Raw genomic sequence first — 15071 nt, forward strand, 5'->3', positions numbered from 1 at the left:
GACTGTGAGCCCACTGTTGGGTAGGGACTGTCTCTATGTGATGCCAATTTGTACTTCCCAAGCGCTTAGTACAGTGCTCTGCACATAGTAAGCGCTCAATAAATACGATTGATTGATTGATTGATTGATTGATGAAGGAAATTTGCCACCATTTTGTTCTGTGAGATGGCCAGAAGCATTTTTCAAACTACAGGCGTACCCCACGATACAGCGCAATTATATTCCTTGAATCGTTTGAAGGGATTCTTTTTTTTTTAATTCATTACACGCATTATTAAGGCCACTCTGAGAAGTCAGAAATGGAGATGGGCTTGTTCCTCTGGCTGAGGAACTAGTGTGTCTTGGGGAGCCGGCCCAATTCAGCAGCTTTCATTCATTCATTCATTCGTTCAGTCATATTTATTGAGCGCTTACTGTGTGCAGGACACTGTACTAAGCGTTTGGGAAGTACAAGTTGGCAACATATAGAGACGGTCCCTACCCAGTAAACTGGCAACCAACCTCCAAAGCGCCACAGGGATCACTCAGATTGAAAATGGGATTCAGTATTCATACAGTTTCCAGTGGCGGGTGGCATATCAGCTGTATATATCGAGGTCAATCTTTTTAATCAGACCAAATCTTTGTTTTGGCATCCTGCCGTTCCCACTGTTGGGATGCCTGCCGCTGAGAAAGAATTTTAGGGAAGTGCCCGTTTGCCATTCCCAAGCTTACTTGTGGTTGGAGTTTTTTATTTCAGTGTGCCTGATGTGCCGCCTCAGAGTATCTTGCAGGTGTCTTTATTCTTCTGGAGCTGGACTTTGAGGTACATTGCTGCTACTGCTACTTAGTTAGAAACAGTGTGGCCTATTGAATGGAACGTGAGCCTGGGCTTCAGAAGGACCGGGGTTCTAATCTCCAATCTGCCACTTTTCTGATCTGTGACCTTGGGCAAGTTATTTACCTCCTCTGTGCCTCGGTTCCTTCCTCTTTAAAATGGGGATTGACTGTGAAGCCTGTGGGGGATAGGGACTGTGTCCAACCTGATTATCTTGCATTCACTCATTGAATCGTATTTATTTATTGAGCATTTACTGTGTGCAGAGCACCATACTAAGCGCTTGAAAAGTACAATTCTGCAATAGACAGTCCCTACCCACACTGGGCTTACAGTCTAGAAGAGGGGAGACAGACATCAAAACAAATCTGTCCCAGCGCTTACAACAGTGCCTGGCACATAGTAAACACTTAACAAATGCCATCATCATTATTGTCATATTACTAAACTGAGCTGATGGCAGCCTGTTGGGGGATGGTCAGCCCAACACACAGTGCCAACCTTGGCAGAGGTGATGTGTACCTCTTTCAGATACTGCTGCTGCCACCGCCATCATCATCAACGGTATTGAGTGCTTAATATTTGCAGAGCATTGGGCAATGCAACCCAGTTGGTAGACATGACGTCTCTGAGTTGTCATTGTTCAGATACTGGGGAAATCCAGGAGGTCTTTATCTTATTTACGAAGAAGAACATGGTGTTGGTGATTATGAGCGATGTTTTGTCCATTCACCCAGCAGAAATAGACAATTACAATTTGACTTTCCGGCTATTACCTTATTTGGCTTCACTACCTACCTTGCGTTCAAATCCTCCAGAACAGTCTGTTTTTGGATCATTGGTATTTTGGCTAGTTGTCTCTCAAGGTCTTTGATAGTAATTATGATGGAAACTTTGGTATTTAAGTGCTTACTAATTGCTAGGCAGTGGGCTAAGTGCTACAGTAGATACAAGATATTCAGATCTGAGGGGTTCCAACCAAAGGGAGAGCAGGTAATGTCCATTTTACAGATAAGAAAATTAATTCAGGAACAAGTGAAGTGACTCGCGTAAGGTCACGTGGCAAGTAAGTGGCAGAGCTGGGATTAGAGCCCAGGTCTCCTGACTCCCAGTCCTGAGCTCTTTCCACTAGGCTGTGCTTTTTCTAGGCTTTAGAGGACTTTTTCATCTTCTGCATTGGTGAAGTCTTCAGAGTTGGGCCAGGCTCATGCCTCATTTACGACTGAAGTCTCTGCTTATTTGTCATAATTGGGGCAGGTGTGTTAATGTTGGCCGCAAAGTACTTCTGCTTGAGAAAAGGGAGTAGAGTCATCAGTTGGTCACTTATGTCTTTGGGCTGCTTAGGGAGACCAAAACCTTCTGCCAGTGTCTTAAAAATGCTGAGGAAGGGACATTTCTGGGCTTTGAGCGGTGGTGAACTTAGGTAGGTATGGGGAAAGCTGTGGCTCTTCTACTTTTTGTCATGTGACTCTCAACTTGAGAATCTTTCCTGGGGAACTGCTATGAGAAGCAAACTTCCCTTTCTGAAACCTCATAGGGACCTGTGATATCCTGCCACCTTCTTGCCCTTTCCCCATTCCCCCGTGCAAGTAGTCACCCCAGGTGCCTAGATGATGAGTTATTGGGGTCTCTCAAGCTGACTCAACTGAAAAGAGAAATGATTCTGGAGAAAAGACTTGCTACTGCTGCTACTCTGTCTCTTCCTCCCTTCTCCCACACAAGTCTCCCCTGGCTCCATGTGATCATTCCTTTCTTTAAGCTGTCATAACCAACCAGATCTCCCCATGCTGGTGTCAGAACACCCTCTCTCTAAATGGCCTCAATCCTCACCAGTCTGTGATAAACAACTTAAGGTCAGTTGGTCAGTCAGTCGTATTTATTGAGCGCTTACTTTGTGCAGAGCACTGTACTAACCGTTTGTGAGAGTAGGTGATCAACAACCAAGCAGGAAAAAGTTTTATAAGTCATTACACATTTCCCAAAATTGAAAAATCTTGATTCTCGGAGGCAGTAGTATTTCAACTGCCGAGTCCCCTCTAGAGTCCTTCTCCATTTCATTTAGTTTGGCCTTTTGAAGCAGCTCTTATTATTACTAATATTTTTGAACACCTTCTTTGTTTTTAGCATTGCATTAGGAGGTGGAGAGTACATGACAAACATATAAATTGAAGACAGTCTCTGTGCAGAAGGAATTATTGTCCACAAGGAATTTGCAGCCAGTATGTGGGACAAGGGGCAATAGGTGGAACAAGGAGTTCAGCATATACGAAAGAGAACTCATTTTCAAATAGTGAATTTTGCTGCTCTTAGAACCTTTCCTGTCAAGCTAGCCCAGCCTTCTGTCCATCACTGGCTTCCCCTTCTCCTAGCATTTCAGCAGCTTTCCGACTTCCCTCCCCGCACCGTAAACTTGCCTTATCTCTCTAGTCCCCCCCCACCACCTCATTTGTTCCCTCCATTTTTTTTTTGTTCCAACGCAGCTAATGTCCATCAGGACCATGGCCACTCCTACTGTTACTGCTGGCCACCGTTCCCCCCAGGTTGCTACCTTGTGGACCACTTCCGCAGCCAGCAGCGTTCACCTTCCAGGACTGCAAAGTTGGGGGACTGGGGTGGGATGAGAGGAGAGCAAGTGATGTGTGAGGATTTTGGAGGGCAGATCAATCAATCAGCTGTAATTTATTGAGCACTTTCTGTGTGCAGTGCACTGTATTTTGCACTTGGGAGAGTTGAATGTAAGAGTTGTAGACACGTTCCCGGCCCATGATAAGCTACAGTCTAGTGGGGAGACGGACATTAATTTAATATAAACAAAATGTGGATATGGACATAAGTGCTGTGGGGTTGAGGGAGGGTTGAATTAAAGGAAGCAAATCAGGGAGATGTAGAGGAGAGTGGGAGAAGAGGAATTGAGAGTTTAGGGTAGGCCTCTTGGAGATGTGCCTTCAGTAAAACTTCGAAGTCGGGGGGAGTAATTGCCTGTCGGTTATGAAGTGAAAGGGCATTTCAAGGCAGAGGCAGGGCATGGGCGAGAGGTCAGCGGTGACATAGATGAGATTGAGTTACAGCAAGTAGGTTGACATTAGAGGAGCGACCAGATTTCTCCTTGGAGTCACTACCAACCAGCTTCATGTGATGTGGTTATCCCTGGCATAGCACTGATCTGGACAACATATGACTGCTAAAAGAAATGCCTGGGCACTAGAGCTCACTTGACCCATTATGGGTATTTGTTACCTCAACTTCTCAACCTCCTCTTTTCTCCCTCTGTGTTCAGTTTGTGCAAAGCAGGTAACTGAAGAAGTGTCTTCCAATCGAGACTCGAGCCTTACTAACCCTGCAGTGCAAAGCAAGCTAGTGTCTTCCTTCCAGCAACACACCAAAAAGGCACTTAAACAGGTAAGATGGCATTGTTGGGTGGAGGGGATCAGTTGACCATCCTCCAACCAGTAGGCAACTTTAGAGGTGTGCCGTCAGACTGACCGATAGAATCGTCAGTCCAGGCATGCAGTCAGAAGTGTGGAACTAAATTCTGGCCACTGAGTACATTAGAACACTGTTAATGTGTGCTAAAAGCTGGGATATCCCCTAGCTGGTGACTTAATTTTGCAATTTACTAAGTGGAAGAAATTTATGGTTGAGAATTAAGGCTATTATACCTCAAAATGTACTCTTTAGTCATTTTGACAAAGATACTTTAGCTTTAATGATTGATGATCGTGTCCATATTGTCCTCATAAACGTGTTATAATATGTCTTGTAAAAATAATGAATTAGCTTTTGAGAACTCCCTGAGACTGGCTGGAATTCCTCTTGTTAGAAATAGTAAGGCGAGTTCCTATTCCCGGTAATAATTGTAGTATTTGAGTGCTTGCTCTGTGGCAGGCACTGTACTGAACACTGGGGTCGGTAGAAGCAAATTGGGTTGGACACAGTCCATGCTTCGCTTGGGGGCTCATGGTTGTAATCCACATTATACAGATAACTGAGGCCCAGAGGAGTGAAGTGACTTGCCAAGGTCACACAGCAGACGGGTGATGGAGCCGGGAGTAAAACCTAGTCCTCACTCCCAGGCCTGTGCTTTAACTCCTAGGCTACATTGCTTCTCTGTACTAAGCGCTTGGGAGCATACAGGAAAATGAAGTTGGTAGACCCATTCCTTGCCCACAGGGGGTTAATGGTGTAGAAGAGGAGCTTACAGTCTAGGGGGCATTTGAGGTTTTGGAAGTAGCTAACAGTCTGGTGCTCCCTAGCCTTCACTGTTGAGTTCTGAACTAGCGAGAAGTGCAGGTTTTAGTGTACACCAGCTGTAGACACACAGTAAGCACACAGTAAGTAGGCACACAGTAAGCGCTCAATAAATACGATTGATGATGTAGAGCCCCAGCTAGAGCCTGGACCAGTTCCTGGGCTGCTGGTGCCGCCCATCTCTCGGCCCCTAGTTTGCCCTGAGCTACTGGTCTGGCCGGGCTAGAGATGTAGCCCGGCTGGCCACCAGATTGCCAGGTGGGTCCTGTCTTAAGCCCGTCTAAATTCTGGGCTAGTAATGTGGCCTTCTAGGGACAGTTGAATGGGTCAGTGCCCTTTACCACTTGGTTGTCCCCAAAAGCAGCCTAGGATTTTTTGGGAGAAGACCCCAGGGGGACCCAGCCACCGAGCAGCCCAGTGCTATTCGTTTTGACGTATACCTGACCCCAGTCACGGGGCTGGCTGTCGACCTTTCGTTGGGTGCCAAAACAGAGTGTGAATGATCGCTCACTGCAAATTTTCCAAGATGTACTTCAATCAAGCGTATTTATTGAGCGCTTACTATGTGCAGAGCACTGTACTAAGCGCTTGGGAAGTACAAATTGGCAACATATAGAGACAGTCCCTACCCAACAGTGGGCTCACAGTCTAAAAGGGGGAGACAGAGAACAAAACCAAACATACTAACAAAATAAAATAAATAGAATAGATATGTACAAAGAAAATAAATAAAATAGAGTAATAAATATGTACAAACATATATACGTATATACAGGTGCTGTGGGGAAGGGAAGGAGGTAAGATGGGGGATGGAGAGGGGGAGAGGAAGGAAGGGGCTCAGTCTGGGAAGGCCTCCTGGAGGAGGTGAGCTCTCAGCAGAGCCTTGAAGGCTCTTGATTTATTCACTTCGAAAATTCAGGTAAAGACGGATTTAGATTTTTCGTGTTCCTTCTCTGCTGTTACCATTACTAAACCACATTTTTTTTTTCCCCGTTACTAAAATGAAAGATCCCTTACACCTGAAATGCCCCACGAGAGGGCATAAACTTGGGGACAGATATTTAAGAGAAGATCTCTGTCCCTGCCCCAAGGAATGTACAGTCTTTATGGAGCGCTTACTATGTAGAGAGCACCATACTAAGCTCTGGGAAAACATGCACAGGTGAGGGTTTGGCATAGTCTGTGGCCCCTCAGGAGCGCAAAATCTAAAAATAAAGTGGGGAAGTAGGGCAGCAGACACAAAGGGAAATGAAATAATATACATTCAGAACAACATTAAAGCTAGTCTGGAAGAACAGAGTCCTTTAGGAGGCCAACCAGATCATTAAGAATTCAGTTACATCCAAAGCTTCTTAAAGTTCTAATATTTGTAATATTTGTCAAGATCATGCACTGCCACAGCTTAATTCCTATGGCCCCACATGCACAGGCTGTATCAGGGGTGAGAGCCGTGGGTGTCATGATGGGTGTAAATCTGAGAGGAAGCAGTGTGGCTCAGTGGAAAGAGCATGGGCTTTGGAGTCAGAGGTCATGAGTTCGAATCCCAGCTCTGCCAATTGTCAGATGTGTGACTTTGGGCAAGTCACTTAACTTCTTTGTGCCCTAGTTCCCTCATCTGTACAATGGGGATGAAGACTGTGAGCCTCCTGTGGGACAACCTGATCGCCTTGTAACCTCCCCAGTGCTTAAAACAGTGCTTTGCACATAGTAAGCACTTAATGCCATTATTATTATTATTATTATTATTATTATTATTATTAATTGCAAGATTAACAAATAAGTACAAAAATGATAAATGTCCATTTTTTTCCAGGAGGTAATAATAATTGTGGCATTTAGTAAGTCCTTGCTATGTGCCATGCACTGTACTAAGGTCTGGGATAGATACAAGGCCAGGCACAGTCCTTGTCCCCTATCAGGCTCACAATCTAGGTGAGAGAGAGAAAACAGGTATTGACTCCCCATTTCACAGATGAAGAAGCAGAGGCACAGAGAATTGAAATGACTAGCCCAAGGTCACCCAGCTGGCATGGGGTAGAATTAGGTAGAACCCAAGTCCTCTCATTCCTGGGACTGTCTCTATATGTTGCCAACTTGTACTTCCCAAGCGCTTAGTACAGTGCTCTGCACACAGTAAGCGCTCAATAAATACAATTGATTGATTCCTGGCCCATGCTCTTTGTACTACAGGTAGGTTAGAGAATAGTTGGTGTTAATTGGAGGAATGCCTTAAGCTGCAGGATGGGGGAAAGGAAGTGGTGAGGCATGGCATGGCAGACCTGATTTTAGAGACAGAGGGAACTAGTTGTCTGGGGAAGCAAGCAAATAGGCTGAGGCAGAGAGTGTGAGCAGAGCTGAAACCAGAAAAGTTGGAGGGGGAAGGGCTAGCCAGTGGAGGACCTCGAAGCTTGGTAACTGGAGTCTGTATTTCATCTGGAGGATTGTGGGATTTCGAAGGTTTAATTGAAATGATAACTTGTTTGCTTTTCAGAGTGAATCATTATTCTGAGTGGTTCTGGTTTATCAGTGTGTCAGGTCATTTCAGAGTTCCTAGATCGTGGTCCAAAGGTTAATAAAATAATAAAATGGCTAGAAGCGTAAGTGTGAGCTTAGCCAGCATTCAGATAATTTGCCAAAAATGGGAGGGTATGTTAGGATGTAGCACACAGCCCTGCAGAATTGGCAATCAGGGATCCAAGGGTTCAGGTCTTCCTCTCATGCATTATCCATCTTTCTTGCACTGGACTTCTGCATTATTCTTCGTGCGTTAGTTCACCTCAGGGCTGGGCTTTTTTGGAAAGTCATATTCAAAGCTGTTGTAGTAATAGAATTTATTAAGTGCTTACTGTGTGCAGAGCCCTGTACTAAGTGCTGAGAGAAAATACGCAGGTGGGAATTAAACTTGCTTCCTGCCCTTCATGGGGCTCACAGTCTAAATGCTTAATGGGGAAGGAGGGATCGGTGAGACAGACCCATCAGAAATGATGAAACAGAGGAGACAACACAGACAAATGCACAAATGAAGTCGGGATAGATTATACCACAACAGGGACTCTCAGAGGTGGGAGGGAAGGTGGCTGTTACCCTGGTGCTTTTCTTGGCAGTGATGGAAGAGTCCAAGAGCAAGCCCACTGTTGGGTAGGGACTGTCTCTATATGTTGCCAACTTGTACTTCCCAAGCGCTTAGTACAGTGCTCTGCACACAGTAAGCGCTCAATAAATACGATTGATTGATTGATTATCCCCGGCCCGGGGTGCGTGGTGCACGCTGGGAGCAAGGACCCACGGTGAGGGAAAGGAAGGCGTCAGTAACCACTGTCCTTTTCTCGGCGGTGAGGAAAGAGTCTGGGAGTGCAGAGGAAGCTTTTCTCCTTGTCCCAGCATGCGAGGAGTATCCCCGGAGCGGGGACTCTTGGAGGCAAGAGGCGAAAGCGCCAGTTACGGGGTTCTCTTCTAAACGTCAGTGGTGTCAGAGGGATTTTTGTGGCAGGCTGGTCTTACGTTGTTGTCAGCTTTGGTGGGAGCCAGGTGCTTTGAGGGGGGCTGTAAGATTGCCCCAGCGACGAGGAATCCCCCAGGGGCTGAAAAGAGTTTACTTCAGCTTCCAAAGACTTCTGTTTAAAGCTGTGGTACTGGACGGACCTGGCTCAATATGACTATACCAATATGTATCCTGTCCATTCATCAAATTCCTGGATAGGCTGCAGCCATTAAAAAGAAATGCTGTTTTAGCCTACTTCCACCCAATTTTGTGGTCCCGCATTTTCACTGCACTCTAGGAAATGGGGAAATTTGCTGCTCTTAAACATCCTTGTGGGTATTGGCTGTGTGTGGATTTTGTGTAGATGAGAGCAGTCTAGACTCACTTTAGGTAAAATGGAACGTAAACCACAAAGCTACCACTGGAAACGCCAACTTCATGGGGCGGGCATTAAAGAAAAAAGAAATCCTTGGAAAAGTCCCAGGAAACATGATCTCAGAATTTTGTTAGCTTCAAGACCCCCTTTTTGTTTAGCAGTCACTACCGAGATTAGTCCTGGTGTGTCAGGGAGATTTGACTGGATTATGTGGATTCTTCCTATTTAGGTCTGTGCCATACTTTCCGACCAGTATGTTGTTTACAGGGTGTGGTGGGTGCGAATAATATATGTGTTAATTTAGTGGTTCCCTTTGAGCACATTTATAAGAATATTTAGCAGTGTCTTCAGAGTGCAATTCTTAGTTACTGTTTGTACTGTTTTATGTTTTTTAACTGCTTACTATGTGCCAGGCACTGTACTAAATTCTGGCGTAGATAAAAGCTAATCAGGTTGGACACAATCCCTGTCCCACTTGGGCTCACAGTCCTAATCCCCATTTTACAGATGAGGTAACTGAGGCACAGAGAAGTAAGTGACTTGCCCAAGGTCACACAGCAGTCAAGCGGCGGAGCCAGTAATAGAACCCAGATCCTTCTGACCCTTCTAGCCCATGCTCTATCCACCAGGCCATGCTGCTTTTCTTAAAGCTCTGTTGTTTTAATCTGTAGCCCGCAAATGTAGAAGACGGTGAAATTTGGTTTTTGTGAAACAGGAATTAAAAAAGGATTAGTTTTTCATCCTTTTGAGCAATGAGCGAAAGCAAGAGAGGCCCAAAGAGAGACTATATTTTATCACTTTGGGGAATGACAGAACAGTAAAATATAACCTTTTTGTTTTATCTTTACCAGTTCACCGTCAGAAAGCATGGCAGAGCTTTTGTTATTTGTTCATGGTAGTAGAACTCTTTCAACAACTCTGAGATCCTTTTTTTTCTTTTTAATTTTCTAGAAAGAGAAACAGACATGTTATTTTGCCTTAGTTTTGCATCTCTGACTACAACTGTGGGAAATTCAAAGGTTATGTTGTAGGTCTTCAGTCGCATAGCCCAGGCATCAATACTTAACAACTGTTGGTTTTAACTGCAGCCACTTGTTTCACATGTAGGGTTTTTTAAAAAATCAATTGAAATGGTCACATTTCCAGTTTGTCATATTCTAAAACCTCCACTGAAGAGTTCACTACATTGATGCATTATCCGTATGTCACGTAATTTGTGTGGGTTTTCTGACTAAATAAGATGGGCAGTAGCTATATACAATATCGATTCCAAGAAAGTTTAAGATATCAAAACCAAATTTGTGAATTCTGGCCTTTTTTTTTTTTTTTTACCCCCCACTGAGTGTGGAAAAGATAAAAATGTCCATGTTAAGTAGAATTGCATGACAAGGCCCACCGTTTCAAAATTTCAAAATGAATTTGACTTCTTGAGGATGCTGTCCTTCCTTTTTTTTTTCCAAGCAAATTTCTCCAAAATCATGTCCAGAGGACAACTTCTTGATTTCTGTTTTGCCATTTACCATCAGATCCATAGCCTGTGGGCTTCAGGCATGATTTCAAATTTCTAGGGCTTCTTTTGTTTTAAGTAGGACTATAGTTGTAAGTTTGGTGTCTTATTTGTTTTGTTTGGTCTTTTAAAAAAGCTTATTTCCTGCCAGAAGTTCTAAGCCTACAAGTTTCTCTCATACTGGGCAGACCCTGGAAGTATTAAAAAGCTTGGTAAGCCTAATTGTCTGTCTCTTGTAAATTAATACTTGTCATTAAAGATGTCATAGTGTAAAATTGTCTTGTGTGTGGTGTGGGCATGAGGACAGTCTGCTGTAAGGTTAAGATCAGTTTTGAAGCTTTTAGATATGTTCCCTCGTGATAAACTGTTCGCATTTGTGTATGCTTTTTATTTGTCGATTCATTTCTTGTTTTATGAAGGACAGAGTTGTAAGTTTTGGATACTTGAGTATTTTGGGTTAAAATGCAAGAAAATATTTCTTCAGAAGACTGTAGTGCTACTTTAGGGAGCTTTAAGAGTCTCACAGATGTTTTTCCAAACAACACATTGAACCCGCGGATTGGCTTGTAATAACAAAGACTCAGGGTGCACAGGAGACTCTCTTGATACCTTCCCAACTGAGTAGGATTGCCCCGATTTGGTTGTGGTCCTTCATGTTCAATTTGAACCACCAGGGCAAATTTTAATTTGTCAAAATCAGATCAGCCTGGGTGTTGGTTTACATTTATGTGCTTGCACTGAAACCAGTCTGTTAAGCCTGATTCTCCCAGCGCCTAAATTACCCACAATTGATAACTCATCAGAGCATCTACTCTGTACCACCACGAGTACATTTTAGGAATAATGTCCAGAATGGTGCCTAGGGGGTAAAAATTGAGCTTGTCTCCCCTAGTGGCCCGCTGTCTACCAGCGATCTGGTTAGACCTGGGAAGAATCTGTCTCCAAGCCCTGCATTTCACTGAGAAATGTGGCTGGAATTTAGACAGTCATTTCTCCTAAGCTAACATCCTCCCTTTCCTCTCCATCCAAACTGCCACACTGATCCGTGCACTTATTTTATCCCACCTTGTTTACTGTATCAGCCTCCTTGCCTGCCTCCTGTCTCTCCTCGCGCCAGGCCATACCTCACTCTGCTGCCTGTATCATTTGTCTACAAAAACATTCAGGGCGTGTCTCCCTGCTCCTCAAAAAACTCCAGTGGTTGCCCATCCACCTCCATATTGAACAAAAACTCCTCGCCATTGACTTTGACACTGTCACCTTGCCCCCTCCTACCTCACCTCGCTGCTCTCCTATCAATCAATCGTATTTATTGAGTGCTTACTGTGTGCAGAGCACTGTACTAAGCGCTTGGGAAGTACAAGTTGGCAACATATAGAGACAGTCCCTACCCAACAGTGGGCTCACAGTCTAGAAGTCTATCGCAACCCAGCCCCGCACACTTCACTCCCGTTAATGCCAACCTTCTCACTGTACCTAAACCTCTTGCCCATGTCCCGCAACACACTCCGTCTTCATATCCGACAATTACTTTCTCCACCTTCAAAGCCTTCTTGAAGGCACATCTCCTCCAAGAGGCCTTCCTGACTAAGCCCTCATTTCCTCTTTTCCCACTCCCTTCTCAATCACTGTGATTTACTCCCCTTTACTCACCCCTCCCATCGCACTTATGTACCTATCCGTAATTTGTATCATTGTCTGTCTCCCCGACTAGACTGAGCTTGTTGTGGGCAGGGAATGTGTACTCCCTCCAGCACTTAATACAGTGCTGTGCACTCAGTAAGTGCTCAATAAGTGTGATTGATCCTAGAGTCCAATCCCTCATTTTGGAAAACTTGCCTTATTATACTCCTGCAATTCCCGGCACCATGGGCACTTGCGTGGGCAAACCCCGTTTCTTTTGAAACTGTGCTGTTTTGTATCTAGGCAGGCATGTGTCACCAGAACCTTTGCAATTACCATTGCCATGTTCTTTCCAAAACGAATAATGTAAACATGCTTTCAAGGAAGAGACTATATTTAAGTGATAAAGAAGGCATGTGTCAATAGGGAGAAACAGGGGTTCTGTTTTTAAAGGATGCTACCCTCAAGCATTTTTCCTGCTACACCGAGGATTTGATTTGAAATAGCAAAATGTCTGGTTTTTCCACTCGCTGAGAGGGACCAAAAGAAAGTATCCAAGATGGTATGCCTTGCCTCTTGTAGGTAGTAGTAACCTCTAGGGAAATGACCAGGCCTGTATGTGGTGCCAAGTTCATTGTAAACTCCTGTTCAGTTTCTAAACTATGTGCCACTTCTGAGAGCTGGGTAAAATGGCCAGAATTCTCATTTTTGTTTGACCATCATAGATTCTGATACACTTCTTCAGTGTAATGAAAAATCCTTTCTGAGGAGTGATACTATTGATTTCCCTTTTGATGAAAATGCAGCCATCGTAATAATTATGTAAGACAGTGCTTCATAAATACTCAAAATGCATCAACATTAGCCCATGAGTCACTGGTCTTTCCTTCCTGACTCCTCCTTCCTCCCTCACCTCTGGCCAGCCCTTGGAAGCACAGGTGGTCCTTCCTGAAATGAATTTTGTATGTCTGGCCACCAACTTTGGTGGTAAGTTCTGTACTTCAAACTATCCATGGGCTTAAATTTTCCTCTCTCACATCTGTTATTCAACTGAATATGTTCATGGAATTTATAAACAGGGTTTAAAGAATATTTATTCAGCTCACCAGTCAAACCAGATACCTCAGGTCAGATGTTCTCAGCCTGCGTGTGCCATCTTTGGTTTACTTGTTTTCTGATTTCAGTACATTTCTACTGCCATGTACTTTTTTGCTAATTTTACGAAGTATTATGTACTCATCAGTTTTGAATATTTTTCATCACTCAAAAGATGTGTATATTTGTTGAAACTTTTAGTGACCGCTGTTATTTGAGCAGATGATCAATTGTATTTGCCTTTTGCCAATTTAAACGATTCCACCTGGTCCTCTCGATATGCTGGGGCAGTCTGTGGTGTTCCTCCCAATCCCTTAGTTCAGTAACACAGCAAGAGCTTTGTCTATGAACCTCATGAACATTAAACCACAGTGACAGGAGTAGCCTTTTTGAACAGCAGCATGGTAGCCTTCTCAGAGGGTCACAAGCCTTAGTCCGACCTCCCTTCTCCATGCCTCTTGGTATCCTAATCCCAGGTTCCCACACCTCTAAATATCTACAGGCTTTCCCCTGACTCATCACGAGACACATTTCTCTATGTCTCTGTATATTCATCCTTTAAAGATGCCTGCCTCACAAGTGCCTAGCAGGAATTTCCGAACATGAAGATCGTTAAACACCAGAATGCGTTTTTCAAAGGATGTGATGGAAAGCCTTCAAATCTGATTCTCCTCTTCCTAGGATGGCATATGATCTACCTGTAAATGAGGAGAGCCACTGGAGTTTGCCTGCTGTGTGACCTTGGGCAAGCCACATAACTTCTCTGTGCCTCAGTTTCCTCATCTGTAAAATAAGGATTCAGTTCTTTATTTTCCATCCTACTTAATCTGTGAGCCCCATGTGGGACAGGGACTATGTCTGACCTGATTATCTTGTACCTACCCCAGTGATTAGTACAGGGTTTGGCACATAAGTGCTCAACAAATATCATTATTACTATCTAACTTCTAAAGATCCCTCCCAGCTCCGTGACTTTCTTTGGGGTGGGGATTGTTGAGCTAATGGCTACAAAGTGGTTTGAGTTATTGGAGAGAGGGATATAATGGAAGTTCTTGCCCTACTATTCTTTTGTGATTCTCTTCAGCCACAGCATCATCAGGAATAACGTATCTGAATTTTGCCCTTTCTTGCCCCTTTTCCAATCTCATGTATATATTTTTCTGTCCCTGAATGGTACTCAATCGCTCGGTCCCCTTCGTGTACTTGATTTCTGTAACTTAAGGTTGTAAGTCTTGTAGGTTGGTGTGGGGTGGGGTGTACATCATTTTTCCTGTAAGGAGAAATCTAGTGATGTATTTCCCTCGAAGGCTTTGTTCCAACAGTAGTTCAACATGAATCGAAAAACTAAGATGTTAGAAAATAGGAATTAAGATAAAATATCAGATGACTCCCCCTCGAAGGTAGGAGGTGAGGGTCAGGTGGTCTCCAGCAGAGCTTTCACATTTTGGGGAGTTCTCATGTCCTAATCCCTCAGGAAATGAAGCTTTTGCAGTTAGTATTTTTAAGACACTTTTGAAACGAGGTAATTTTCTGCCTAAAATGATCCAGGAGACACTCCGTATTTCCAAACTTTAAAAATCCCTTCTATTCCATTATCATCACTGTGGTTGATTCATTTAGAGAACACAAAGCACTCCCATTTGGAGAGATTTATTCCCGTATCATTTTCCCTGGATTTGCCAGAACACATTCACGTTCGTGTTCTGAAGGTTAATGCCCAAAGTCAAGCAGACAGAAGCCAAGTGCTGCAAGGTTTCCAAGATTAGGACTGATTCCCTTCACAGAAATAAATGATTCCTGCCATGTTCAGTGATTTTGTGCAGCACTCCACACGGCTGAGCGAGTGCATCAATACTGTAGTCCTTACATGCTGTACATACTGATGACACTCCGTGTTAACTTGATTGACTGAGCAGTGCACTGG

General features: G+C 44.0%; 1 protein-coding gene across 1 annotated transcript in view; it reads left to right on the top strand.

Moving 5' to 3' along the window:
* ASXL3 (ASXL transcriptional regulator 3) overlaps positions 1-15071 on the top strand; it is a 130901-nt gene that overhangs the window by 69353 nt on the left and 46477 nt on the right. Inside the window, exon 6 of the mRNA XM_038766520.1 lies at positions 4095-4216. Within this exon, the coding sequence (XP_038622448.1) occupies positions 4095-4216 (122 nt within the window). The remainder of the gene's footprint in view (positions 1-4094; positions 4217-15071) is intronic.

Source organism: Tachyglossus aculeatus, chromosome 25 (genome assembly GCF_015852505.1).
Source record: "Tachyglossus aculeatus isolate mTacAcu1 chromosome 25, mTacAcu1.pri, whole genome shotgun sequence".
Classification (NCBI taxonomy): Eukaryota; Metazoa; Chordata; class Mammalia; order Monotremata; family Tachyglossidae; genus Tachyglossus; species Tachyglossus aculeatus.